The sequence below is a fragment of the Rhinoraja longicauda genome, chromosome 3 (assembly GCF_053455715.1).
Source record: "Rhinoraja longicauda isolate Sanriku21f chromosome 3, sRhiLon1.1, whole genome shotgun sequence".
Taxonomy (NCBI): domain Eukaryota; kingdom Metazoa; phylum Chordata; class Chondrichthyes; order Rajiformes; family Arhynchobatidae; genus Rhinoraja; species Rhinoraja longicauda.
In genome coordinates this window covers 27,465,181-27,479,783 of record NC_135955.1, presented here as the reverse complement: position 1 = coordinate 27,479,783, position 14,603 = coordinate 27,465,181, and the positions used below count along the sequence as shown (strand labels likewise).

At 43.4% G+C, this 14,603-nt stretch overlaps 1 protein-coding gene across 1 annotated transcript; it reads left to right on the top strand.

Moving 5' to 3' along the window:
- The first annotated feature begins 12,392 nt into the window (after positions 1-12,392).
- On the top strand, positions 12,393-13,004 carry LOC144592347 (transmembrane protein 215-like). The gene has a single exon (XM_078396892.1). It carries the CDS (start codon positions 12,393-12,395, stop codon positions 13,002-13,004), a length of 612 nt encoding a protein of 203 aa, XP_078253018.1.
- The last annotated feature ends 1,599 nt before the right edge of the window (positions 13,005-14,603 follow it).

Below are 14,603 nucleotides of genomic sequence, written 5' to 3'. Positions count from 1 at the left end.
CATCTGTACTCTATTGTCAGAAATCTTTAATATTATAAAGATGAGTGGTGTATAACCCAAGAATCTACATACTAGGGAAGCATGATGGGAACATGGACATCATAGGGAACCGAAGAATGTTAGTGAAGTAATGAATAGATTTCTCATGGTGTTTAGGTTCCACAGCACAGCCATTTTAATTAGGTTGTAAATATTAGGTTGTCTTGCATTATAAATGGATTTTCATAATGTTTGTCCACAAGCTATTTAATGATAATGTTAAATCGGTAATGTCATACGTGTCAAGGCCTGGACCATTTTGAGGTTATAAAGAGGCCCTGAGGCAAAGCATGTCTTTTTTTTAAAATAATAATTTTTGTGTGAATTCTCTGCAGATTCCTTATATATCTCATCATGACACAGGCAATAAAGGCAGCAATGTAAAACTAGAAGACTAATTCTTGACGGTGGAAATGCTAGGGTACAGATTACAAATAATGTGTTTCCAGGAATGATTTAAAGTTTGTAATAATGCCAGGGCTGAGATCATAGAAGTTGTTCTCATGACTTACCTCTCAATACGTTGACTGATTTGCAATCATTCCTGTACGTTCATTATCCTTCACTGGCCAGCAGTCAGGCAATTTGATCCAAAGCAGTCTGCAGATAAATTGAATATGTAACCTTTATTGGAAATACATTGTTACTCACAAACAAGACATTTGACCACTGTGGCTCAGTGAACAGGTATGCTGCCTCCAAGTCAGAAAATAGTGGGTTCAAATCCCACACCAGAAATCTGAGCACTCTAGCGAGCTCTGCAGCTGAGATGTTTAAACTATGACTCTGTCGGCTCTTTCTGATATGTGTAAAATATCTCACAATGCTCTTTGAAAGAATATCTCCAAAGCCTTGGCCAATATTTAGCCCTGGATCAGAAGTCGGAAATGGATGAACTGGTCTTTATCATGTTTCTCTTTATGTGATCTTGCTGTGTGCAAATTGGCTCTTTACATTATAGCAGTACTGCTTCCCTTTCTTGATGTAAAAGGTGCATCATAATTGGAATGGCCTCAATAACCATCTATTATTATTTTTATACTGCATTCTTAAAATGTGGACATCATTGGCAAGAGTGAGTGATAGTTATTGCACACCCATATTGACCAAGGATCTGGAGTTACTTGGGCCAACATAGGTTAACGATGCAGATGAAGCCCAAATCTCTGGGCTTCATGTGTAGGAAGGAATTACAGATGCTGGTTCGTTATTAATGATGATTGGAAAGGTCACCCATTCCTTTTCTCTAGAGATGCTGCCTGACCTGCTGAGTTACTCCAGCATTTTATGTCTACCTCTGGTCTTCATTCTACCCAAGGGCAATGTGGCTTGCCTCTCCCATTAGAAGACCTGCCACGTAATCCCCTTCCAGAGTAGGAAGGTACTCTTTCTATTCCTTCTTACAGAGTGTTGTTTTTCCTTATTAACTCACCTTCAACTGTTCACATTGGCTCTATTTCTTCCCCCTAAGCGGAGGGGAACAAAACATAACCAAATTAGGTTGAACATGCTCAATAGATCTGTCAGCATCTGTTTAGAAAGTAACATAAATCATTTTTAAATATGCAAAGCTCTTGAGCAGCCAGCTCAAGGTTGATCTTTCCCCTGACCGACATGTCGTGAACCAGGGTTCTCAGTCTCTGCCATTCAGGAGAACAATTAAAAGAGAGATAGTTATTGCACAGAAAATGGTGCATTTTGGGAATTCTCTACTCACTGACACTGACTGGACAAAATGGAGATCATAGATTTTGTGGACATTATTGGAATTCAGGCAGATGAGGTTAGTAAAGGACGTAGTGCTGAAGTAAAAGATCAGCTGTGATCTTATTAAATAGCAGTGCAGGTAAAAGGGGCAGAAGTACCTACTCTTGCTTCTGTTTCTCAAGTTCTTAACATTTTGGTTTAGTGATCTTTTAAATGGATAAACAGCTGAGAGCTCTGTGATTCCTCCGATGTTAATGTACATTGCCTTGGTGTCAAAGATAGACACAAAAAGCTGGAGTAAATCAGCGGGACAGGCAGCATTTCTGGAGAAAAGGAATGGGTGACCCTTCCTCAGATGCCTAAGTATCAGCTCTCATAGAATGAAAGAGCAAAGAAGGCCATTGAGCTTCTACTTGTTTTATAAAGAGCCCTCTCATTGGCCTGACTTGAGGAAAGTAACCAAAAGCTTGTTAAGACAGGCAGATTTTAAGGAGCAGTGAGAGATGTCCTGTGAGGGAATTCTAACCCCAGAGGTTGAGGCAATGGTGCAACAGCTACCACAGTTACCACTGAGGTGACAAGCAAGCCTGATCCTTTTCTACCATTTCATTAACACTTCAAACAGGAGGTGACACAGAAGCAATTAAACATGATAAGCACAGCAAAGCTCTACTTCAATGATTTTTGCACCTTTGATATGGGCTGACAACATAGCTCACCGATGATCCACGATAGCAATATAATAACACACTTACACCGCCCTTCCCCAGTGCAGGAACCCTCTCCTCTCATGCTAGAAACTTGGACCTGTGGGGACTACACAGAGTAAAAAATAAACTGAAATGTGACCACAGGAACCCTCTGTTCCGTGCAATGGGAAAGGATCACAGCTGAATGCTGGGACTTGTGCATGCATTTAAGAATTATAACTACATCATCTGATCTTTTCAGGAAGTATCACAGCACAACGCTTGGACTCCACACATGATAACTAGCTAAGCCAGACAGCTGGAGACACCACAAATGATTTCCTTTCGAAATAGTCCAGCATGAAGCATGGATAAATATTAACTGAACAATAAATGTTTCCCCGAAAGGAAACATGAGGTTGTTTTAGAATTAGTTGGCAATATGGCAGAACAACCTCATCGTCCTGGACAAAAAGACATGAAGTTCTGGAGTGACTTAGTGGGTCAGGCAGCATCTTTGGAGGACACAAACCTTCTCATCACTATCCAGTGATTACTTCCAGAAAATTCCTCTCACTTGATCTGAATCTTGATTAAGATGATGAGCAAGCGCAGTGTTTGTTTTGTAGATAAAAAAGTGCCGGCTTACACCTTTAATAAACATACATGTCACTTGGCAGGAAAACAAAATAATGACGTTTAACTTTCTCAAGATGCCAGTATGCATGCCGTCATAGAAAAGCACTGAGTGAGTGTAATTTTCAAGAGTTAGATTTAGGGCTAAGGGAATCAAGGGATATGGGGAAAAAGCCAGAACAGAGTACTGATTTTAGATGATCAGCCATGATCATAGTGAAATGGTGCTGGCTCGAAGGGCTGAATGGCCTACTCCTGCACCTATTTTCTGTTTCTATGTTGGCCCAGTGTATACCTGAGGGTTTAACCATCGAAGAAGTGGATCTGATGATTGATGCTGATGAAAGGTGACCATCCGATCCATGAAGCTAATTCTCCTCTCTCCACTGGTGCTGCCGACATTCTCAACTATTTGCCGTTCTTATTTTGGATCACTGGTTTCTGCTGTATTTTGCTCTTGTTGGTTGGGAAGGATCAACACCTTCAAGAGATTCACGAGAAAGTAGGAGGAAAGGACTAGAGATGGGGAGAGTGGAGTAGGGATTTTATACTATGTGCATCATATTAAAAAAAACATTTAAACATTGGAAGTTGTACTGAAAAGAGTATTTCCAAATAGGAAACAGGTGCATGGTGTTGAGAATGCTTATGAACTGACTGATGTTGCTGGTTAATAGATTAAGACCCTGCACATTCATTTGAAATTAAATACGATACATCTAAAGAAGTGATGGATACAGCCATTCAATACACACTTTTGATCTAAGCTAAATGGCTTCTATTCCATTTGCCAAGTGTCAGCCACTAAATTGTTGAGATGCCAGAATATCTCAAGATGATGCATCAGTTGGTTCAGTGGTAACACTCTTGTCGTGGCAGCACCTGCAAGAATGTTTCACTTGTGCTGCATTCATTCATTCATCTAGCCTATGACTGCAACCCACACTTTCAAACATCAAAGGTGATGGTGAGCTACTGCTAATGTACTTTTGCACAAAGTCACATACAGATCCATTTCTGCTTCAATGGGCGAGTCATTGGTAGAATACCTTTGTAGAAACGGATTCAGTAACAAATCTCAAAACAAGTAGAGGATATCGACACATCGTCTGGCCAGGCTGACCCCTGCAACTCCGACCCAGAGTCGCCGCCAGGACAATAAGCCTTAATGGCCAAGTTTAGACTCTAATATTTTCTTTAAATTGTGGTCTTGAAGGGTACAGGAAGGCCTCTGAAATGTGGTGATTCTTGTGTCTTGCACTCTTCTACTTAGTATGATTGTGCCTAATGTATAGTAAGATTGTCACTGAACTATGCAAAAGAAGATACGTTTCTTAGGTACACGTGACAATAAAGTACCATTGAAATAATTGTCAATGGTACATTAATGACTTAGACTTAGACGAAGGGATTAAAAGTACCATTAGCAAATTTGCAGATGATACTAAGCTGGGGGGTAGTGTGAATTGTGAGGAAGATGCAATAAGGCTGCAGGGTGACTTGGACAGGTTGTGTGAGTGGGCGGATACATGGCAGATGCAGTTTAATGTAGATAAGTGTGAGGTTATTCACTTTGGAAGTAAGAATAGAAAGGCAGATTATTATCTGAATGGTGTCAAGTTAGGAGGAGGGGGAGTTCAACGAGATCTGGGTGTCCTAGTGCATCAGTCAATGAAAGGAAGCATGCAGGTACAGCAGGCAGTGAAGAAAGCCAATGGAATGTTGGCCTTCATAACAAGAGGAGTTGAGTATAGGAGCAAAGAGGTCCTTCTACAGTTGTACCGGGCCCTGGTGAGACCGCACCTGGAGTACTGTGTGCAGTTTTGGTCTCCAAATTTGAGGAAGGATATTCTTGCTATGGAGGGCGTGCAGCGTAGGTTCACTAGGTTAATTCCCGGAATGGCGGGACTGTCGTATGTTGAAAGGCTGGAGCGATTGGGCTTGTATACACTGGAATTTAGAAGGATGAGGGGGGATCTTATTGAAACATATAAGATAATTAGGGGATTGGACACATTAGAGGCAGGAAACATGTTCCCAATGTTGGGGGAGTCCAGAACAAGGGGCCACAGTTTAAGAATAAGGGGTAGGCCATTTAGAACATAGATGAGGAAGAACTTTTTCAGTCAGAGAGTGGTGAAGGTGTGGAATTCTCTGCCTCAGAAGGCAGTGGAGGCCAGTTCGTTGGATGCTTTCAAGAGAGAGCTGGATAGAGCTCTTAAGGATAGCGGAGTGAGGGGGTATGGGGAGAAGGCAGGAACGGGGTACTGATTGAGAGTGATCAGCCATGATCGCATTGAATGGCGGTGCTGGCTCGAAGGGCTGAATGGCCTACTCCTGCACCTATTGTCTATTGTCTAAAATAAAGAGGACAATGGAGATTTTTTTTTTTTTAACACAATCGTTATTAGGATTGCAACCATTTTAAACAGTGGAAATTTAACTGTGATTAGAAATTGGGCAAATACATACTATACAGAAGAAAAAAGAAAGTATGGAGACAGGAGAATAAGTCTGATGGATGGTTCTTTCAAAGACTCAGCATCATGTGATGGGCCCAATGACTTCCTCCACTGTTGCAAGATATGATTCTGTGCGTTGACCTGACCATTCATTGTATTGCTTGTTGGATTGTACAGCATTCAGGTTCACACAATTAAAGAGTTTTAGTTTAGTTTATTGTCACGTGTACCGAGGTACAGTGAAAAGTTTTTGTTGCGTGCTAACCAGTCAGCAGAATACACGATTCCAACCGAGCCATTCACAGTGTACAGATACATGATAAAGGGAATAACATGAATAATGTTTAGTGCAAGATAAAGTCCAGTAAGATCAGTAAGGTTGGGTTTCTAAATGTGCTCAAAGGTTGTGAAGTACTTTAGTGCTTCCTGCCGACATGAAAGGTGCAATATAAATGCAAGCTCTATTTTCGTATCCTGTCAAACAATTCATTACTAGCTTGATCCACAGCAGCCCTGATAGAGTTTGTGAACCAGTTGCTTGCCCATTCTTGGAGGGAGGGTTAGGGTCAGGCTCATTCCGGCTGCCCAAACATCCGAGCACATTTCTCATCTGCAAAGAAACTTTTTAATTACCATTATGCAATGTTGCATTCATATAGAATTTTAGAGTCATACAGCATGGAAACAGGCCAACTTGCCCATGCCGACTAAAATGCCCCATCTACACTAGTCCCACCTGCCTGTGTTTGGCCCATATCCCTCTAAAACTCCTCTTACATTTGGAGCAGATGGCAGAAGGCACACAAGAACATTCTTCCCAAGACAGAGGCAGAAAATAAGTTTATATAAAACTGGACACACTCACCTGTTCAGAGTTAAGTCTGAGTACAAAGAAACGGCCCGTAGTTTCTTCCCGATTGTGAAGGCACAAGCAGCAGGTGGGTGAATGTTCTTTTATTGTTCTCTTTCTAATCTAATTGATCAAGAGATTTATATCAGGGCTCACTAATATGGGAAGGTATGCACAATTAAAGTGGTGAAATCTAATACAAATTAATTAAACTAAATCAGAATAGGTGGCTGGGCCTTCGGTGCATTGTAACCACAATATGTGGGAACTGGTGGATCCCATTGGAGTAAACAGTGGCCATATCTGCAACAAGTGTTGGCTGCTGAAGGGAATTCAGGTCAGGGTCCATGAGCTGGAGACTGAGCTCCAAACCCTGCAACACATCCTTTGGGATGTTTTACTAGTAAGAGTGCTCTCGAAATGCAAATTGTTGTTGGGAATAAGACCAGAAATGTTCTGTGTTCTGGATCAAAAATAACACTGCTAATGTCACTTCCTTTCACATCTTCATTGTGGAGTCCGTCTAGTGACTTTACAAAACTTGGATGAACAAAGTAAAGTAATAAACTAGAAGCTCTGTAAAATGTAACAAAAACTTGAAAAGATTGTTGTGGATTAAATTTAGTTCTTCTTCTGCCTTCCATCTGCCACATGGTACTTTCAGGAAAAGCTGTGAAAGGATTATTGATACAAGAAATATCTTCTAACTGTTCTGATTCCAGGAACCGGGGGTATCCTGTGCATGCAATTCATTTCTCTTGGCAACCCATGTGTGATTAAAGCAGCTGCAATTGAGAGGGAGCACATGTTATCGTTCAGATGGCACAGTCAGTTAACTCAACGTAGAAATCCAATCCAGTCTTTTCATCCCTCAACCTGTCGGATTTAACTGTACTTAACACTTGCCAGTGGGGATTGCAGGGGAGCCCAATCAAAGGAAGTGAAATAGATCTTTAGCAGCAAAGAACAATCCCAAAGGAAGATCTGGATCGAAAAATGTCCCATTTCTGGTGATGGACACAAAATGCTGGAGAAACTCAGTGGGACAAGCAGCATCTCCAGGGAGAAGCAATGGGTGACGTTTTGGTTTGAGACCCTTCTTCAGACTGAAAGTCATGGGAACGGGAAACGAGAGGTAAAGGATCCCTGCGAACAAATGGGCTATTTGTTCACATGGGCGAATATATTTTCCTTCATTTACATATGTCGTGTTATATTTTGCTTAAGGCTAGGTTTTGTCACCTATTCTCAATTTTTCATGATCTTTGGCAATTAACTTTCTTGATTTATTCTGCATTGTCTTTGCATCATGATTATGTATTTGAAGTTTCAAAGATGAACGTATTTCTAATTTAACCCCTAATTATCTTTAATTTAGATAAAAGAGCTAAATTATACCTGATTTTATCTTAGCACTTAGTCTGAGCTTAAGGTTAAGGTAGTGTTGAAGAATAGGTGAGACCTGTATGTCAGATGGACTTAGTGGACAGTATTTCTGATTCTGTATTAGAGTATTATAGGTTCAAGTCCTGCTCCAGAAACCTTGGTACATAAACAATATCGCCCTTTGGATAATTTGTTAACTAACAGCACCATCTACTCTCTCAACTGGACATAAGAGGACCCACAGAACTATTTTAAAGAAGGGAAGGATGGTTCTGTATCTAATAAAGCCCTCAAATGGCATTATAAGTAAAGACCAGGTAGCTGTTCACCACTACACTAACCCTACCCCCATCCATACTATCCCTCGTCACCCACTGTTGCATGTTGTGGGTGGTGGATGTGATCCTCCATCGTGGGAGACCATTGCCAAGGATCCCTACCATGCGATTCCTCTCCTCTCCATGGACCACAAGCAACCAGCAGTCACGCAGGCAACAAAACAAGGGTTTAGATAGGCACATGGATATGCAGAGAATGGAAGGATATGGAACGAATGCAGGCAGAGGAGACCAGTTTAACCTGAAAGCCATTGTGGTAAAGATCCATAACAGGCACCCAAGGTCCATATTCGAAAAGGATATCAGGTACTTTGCAGCTACAATAAGGGGTTAAGTGAACCCACATCATCTGTCTGGATGGTCTGCAGCATGAAGGTGATGGTATTCCCATGCATTGCTCCCTTTGTCCCTCTGGGCAGTTGAACTCGAGGGTGTAGGAAGTACCTTGGCAAGTTGCTTTCCGTGGGTACACCAACAGAAGGCCCGATCCAATTTTTGCAGTGGTGACCCTGGGAAAATGCACGCTTGAGTCTGACAGATGTCATCGGCCGTTGGTCTTCTGCTCAAAGTGAGCATTAAAAGCACTCAGTTTATCAGGGAGGGCCACATTACCACCAGCGCTGCTGCTTAACTTCACTTTGCAGCCAGTTATAGTATTCAGGCCTTGCCACAATCAGTAGGTGTCCGAGTAATTATACTGCGACTCACGTTTGTCCCGACATTGTTTTTTTGGCATTCCTGATGACTTTGCGAAGATCATGGCGAGTTTTCTTGTACCACTCAGGATCGTTTGACTTGTACGGAGCTGCTTTGGCCTTCACTTGGGAATAGATCTCACGGTTCACCCATGATTTCCAGTTGGGGAACCCTTGGTTTGTCTTCTGCGCACACTCCTCTACACCCTTGCCAATGAAGTCAGTCACAGCAGTGGCATACTCATTCAGGTTGGCCGCAGATTCCCCGAATATTCCCTGAATAACTCAGACCAGCAGTGAAATATTTTCTGTACAGGATCATCCCGTTTCAATTTTAATGTGTAGGCGAGGAGTAAAAGCATAGCTAGATGGTCAGACATCCTGAAATGTGCCCGGGGGGATGGAGTGGTAGGTGGACATCTTTAGTCTCTCCCTACTCTTTACTGAAGTACCACATGTTTCAAAAAGACCACTATCATCCAAGTGCCAAAGAAAAGCAAGATCTCATGCCTTAACGACTACCATCTAGTGGCCTTGATATTCACCAACATGAAGACCTTTGAGAGGCTGGTTCTGGCTCACATTAAGTCCAGCCTACCAAGCAGCCTTGAACCACTGCAGTTCACCTACCACTACAACAGGTCCATGGCTGATACCATCTCCCTGGCCCTACACTCATCCCTGGGACACCTGGATAAAAAGGACATTTACGTTGGACTCTATTTCATAGTCCACAGCTCTGTTTTCAATACCATTATCCCAACTAAGCTCAGCTCCAAACCCGTGGAACTTGGAGTCAGCACTGCCCTCTGCAACTGGATCCTCAACTTCTTGACCAACAGACCACTATTAGTGAAGATAGGTGATAAATCATCCTCTACAATAATCCACAACACTGGTGCCCCACAAGCATGTGTCCTGTACTCTTTATACACTCTTGACTGTGCAGCCAAATACCAATCTAACTCAATGTACAAGTTTGCAGATAACACCACTGTAGTTGGCCGGATAGCACATAATGACGAGATGGAGCACAGGAAGGAGATTGAGAACTTCATAACCTGGTGCCAAGACAACATCCTTTCCCTCAATGTCAGCAAAACAAAGGAGATTGTGATTGACTTCAGGAAGTGAAGCAGTACGCACAATACATAGATGGCAACAAAGTAGAGATGGTCGATAGCTTCAAGTTCTGACAAATAAATGTCATCAGCAATTTGTCCTGTACCAGCCACATTGAAGCAATGGTCAAGAAAGCACACCAATGCTTCTACTTCCTTAGAAGGTTTAGGAAGTCTGGCATGTCCCCAACAACCCTCACCAACTTCTACAGATGCGGCATAGAAAGCATTTTATCAGGAAGCATCAAACCAAGGTTTGGGATCAGCTCCATCCAAGACCGCAAGAAATTGCAGAGTTGTGGAGGTAATCCAGACCATCATGCAAACCTTCCATTGAGGCAGATCATATCATACATGACACAGGCTTCATAGCATCAGCAGCACTTTACAAAAAGAAGCTCATCTCCCCTCCACACCATTTTCTTTCAACCTATCAGGGACATTCAATAGACAATAGACAATAGGTGCAGGAGGAGGCCATTCGGCCCTTCGAGCCAGCACCACCATTCAATGTGATCATGGCTGATCATTTTCAATCAGTACCCCGTTCCTGCCTTCTCCCCATACCCCCTGGTTCCTCCCATTGCCCCCTTCTCTATGACCCAGAGCAACTTTTTCCTCAGTTCTGGGTTCTGACCAGATCACTAACGTTAACTCTTTTTCCACCCTGATGCTGCCTGATTTGATGAATTTCCACCAGCATGTTTCTGCTGCTTTTCAATTTCAGATAAATTAATTAATTGGTTGAACTTGGAGGGTATCAAAAAAACGCTATAGAAATACGTCTTTTGAACCCTTTCTGAGGGCGGGAGGTGGTTAAAGATATAGATATTTGTATTTGGGACATTTTACTAGGTTAAATATAAATGCTGTCAGTTCTGACCATTTCATCAGAACAAATCCGTGCACTATTCAGCAGTTTGCTTCGGCTCGGCATGGCGCGACGCGGCGCTATATATAGGAGCTGCCAGCGCTTCTCGTTCCCCGGCTCGGGTTTCATACGGAAGTGTTTCGGATATTAGAAAAGTTCCTTTGCCCAGACACTTACTCGCATTCCTCAACCCGCGAGAAGTCAGATCCGAGTCGAGGAAGCGCTTAAAAGGGGAATTGAGACACGGAGTACTTTTGGCAACCTGTCGGTTTGTTTTCTACGTTGAGTGATTATATAATAGCATCCTACTAAGCGAGGAATCTATGTCAATCATCGCCGTTACTTGTAACTCTAACTCTTTGTACAACAGCACGGCGGGTAACGTTGCTGCGGGCAGGCAGCAAAGGTGGTTACAGTGGGTGGGGACAAGCATGTGTGGGAAGGAACCACGGGTGCTGGTTTAAACAAAAGATAGGCACAAAAAGCTGGAGTAACTCAGCGGGACAGGCAGCATCTCTGGAAAAAGGAATAGGCGATGTTTCGAGTCGGGGCGAAGAAGGGTCTCGACCCAAAAAAAACCTCACCTATTTTTTTTCTCCAGAGATGCTGCCTGACCCGCTGAGTTACTCCAACAGTTTGTGTCAATATTCGGGGGAAAGCTACACATTGCCACAACAACATATACAGTAAAACACGTTTTAAATGCGAGACATGACAGACACGACCGGCCAGATTTATAACATCTCCAAATTCACAAAATATCAAATCTCAGCCAGAATATGCAGAATATGTTGCATAAATAATGCATAGATAAACAGAAAGATATCTATATCTTATGGACGTACGTTTAACCAAACTAAAAAAGGATATCGCTCCACCGCTCCACCTGACCCCTAACCCTCTCCAGTGTCTGGGAAGTAATAAAAGGTTTCCTGATACAATATATTTAACTGGAATAAATACACAAGACATTCGATACATATACTATAAATAAATAAATATAAGAATCTTTCTACCCACTTGGTTATATATCGTATAACAAATAGATATTGGCATTCAAACGGAATTCAATACAAAAGGATATCTTGTCAAGGAGACCTGCGCGAAAAGATGGTTCGAATTGCTCAACTCAGTTGGCTACACACGCACCGAATTCTCCAGTAAGGATGGGGAGGATTTCTGATTACCCTTCTCGGGTTTCTGGTCGTGGATATTTTAATGCCCACCCCTGGTACTTCGAAGAGAGCGAGAAAGAGATTTGTCGAAGAGCTGAGTGTCATAGACATCAGTCTGAAGAAGGGTCTCGACCCGAAACGTCACCCATTCCTTCTCTCCGGAGATGCTGCCTGACGTGCTGAGTTACTCCAGCATTTTGTGAATAAATACCTTCGATTTGTACCAGCATCTGCAGTTATCTTCTTAGTCATAGTCCATCAGACGGGACAGGCTGAAACCGAAGCCTAGAAGGTACATCTTCTTCCAGAGGGAAGTGAGAAAGGTTTTTGAGATCAACACAGGATTGTCTACCCGTCCGAGCTGAACGATAGGATAGTCTCCTGGGTTGAAAGATTCCTGGATTAAGGACCAAAGTTGTCACAATGAGACCTGACAACATCAACCCTCGGACCGGGCTGGTGGTAGCTTTGGTCAGTGTCTTCTTAGTCTTTGGGTTCATGTTCACCGTGTCCGGAGTCAGAGGAGAGACTCTGGGCGACATCCCTCTTATTGCCATCGGCCCTGCCATCTTCTTGCCCGGACTGGCTGCCATACTCCTGGCTAAGAAGACGGACGGCTGTTCCAAATGGCCCAGGTGCAGGGATCTCTTCCGCAAAAGAGGCGCCGAGGACCAGCTCTTGGATGGGCCGAGTGTCCAGGGGAGCTCGCAGGACTCGACCAGGTCCCACACCCCGGACGCGGAGGAAGGGAGTTTGGCCGTGGACTCCAAGAGCTTGATCAGGGTGAGCGACCAGGAAGCGGCCAGAAAGTACTTGGAGACTTACTACCCTTCCGATGTATTCAACTACTGCGCATTCGCCCGTCTCTGCTCAAACCGGCACAGCTCCTTCTACACCAGTGTCTACTCGACCCGGGACAGCGTGGTCTACTCGCCCCGGGACAGTGTGCCCTACGGGAGGTACTACTGCTGCTACCCCAGCCCCGGGGAAACCCCTCACGTCAGACTTTGTTGGGACCACGAGACCATAGTGTGAGAAACCAGGGGGTTCCTGAACGTGGGCGGACAATTCCGAGGCGCAGCCCCGCCAGTCGAACAGCAACTGCGCCCAAACATGTCCCACTGCTTAGCCTTGGTCTTTTCGACGCGCTGACAACTGGGGGTTTGAGTCAATTAGATATTACAAGGCGTGTACTGTGAATTATAACCGATGTGAATATAATTATGTTACCCTGATTGATACTACAGCAGTCCAGTTGTAAATGTTGTCAAATATCCATGTACAAGATGTGTGTTGGCAAGCAGTAGCAGTCTCTTAACCCTTTGCATTGCTTTCTGAAGCTTTTTATGCCAATCAACTATCCTCCAATTAAGACATTTTAAGACTGGTGTGTGTGTATGCGTTTACTTAGAGACCGTTTACATAGGAACATAGAAAATATTCATAGAGGAGGCCATTTGGCCCTTCGAGCCAGCACCGCCATTCATTGTGATCATGGCTGGTCATCCACAAGGTTTGCCCGAGATATTTTAGGGGAGAGGATTTGTAAAGTAGCGATGGTTGGGTAATTCACTGTGAAATAATCTTGCTGACAACCCCGGGGTCGCTGGCTGAGGTAGATGTCATTACCGCGCTTGTATGTTAATCCATTCACTGTATTTTTTTTCTGGAGACATCATCCTGCTCCAGTTAGTGAAATTGCGGTAGTTTTTGCCGAAAGTCATGTTTCTTTTGCTGCTTTCTGAGTATTCAGTTGCTGGTCAATAGGCTGCTTGCCACGAGTGATATGATAACTCACTTCACCTCCCACTCATCTGCTGTTGTCAATAGATGGATACTCGGTTGTACGGTGCGCGTTGTACGTTGTGGCAGCAATTTACCATCGCCCAAACAAACCGTGACGGAAGGAAAGAAAGACGTGCATTTCTGTAGCGCCTCTCACATCCCACTGGAGAAATTCCAAAGCATTTTACAGCCAATTAAAACGTAGTCATCATTGTAATTGTGGACTCTATGCCATAAAGATATAATTTTCTAATATACCTAATGGTTTCATTATTTCTTATTCTCTTTGGGCGGGATACAGAAAGTGTACCATTTGTGAAGGGAAGGAAGACCTTTCTAGTTTTGATTTATCATTTATGGGAGATCAGGGAGAGAGTGCTGGTAAACAGCTCAACCAAAATGACGAAAGCTTGTGTGTAAGAAGGAACTACAGATACTGGTTTAAACCGAATACAGACACAAAAAGCTGGAGTAACTCAGCGGGACAGGCAGCCTCTCTGGAGGAAGGAATGGGTGACGTTTCGGATCAAGGGTCTCGACCCGAAATGTCAACCATTCCTTCTCTCCAGAGATGCTGCCTGGCCCGCTAAGTTACTCCAGCTTTTTGTGTCTATATTTGATGAAAGCTATTGATTGATTGAAAGAGACAGCATGGGAATAGTCCCTTCAGCTCACCGCTGACCATTGATCACCATTCACACCAGTTGTGTGTTATTCCTACTTTCGTACCCACGCTTTATATACTAAAGGCATTTAACGTGCAAACCTGCACGTATTTGGGAGGAAACCGGAGCACCCAGAGGAAACCCACCGGGTCACGGGGAAAGCGTGCAAACTCCACATAGACAG

Excerpts from the sequence above, each read along its gene's own strand:
- LOC144592347 (XM_078396892.1), top strand. The coding sequence starts at position 12,393 with ATGAGACCTGACAACATCAACCCTCGGACCGGGCTGGTGGTAGCTTTG.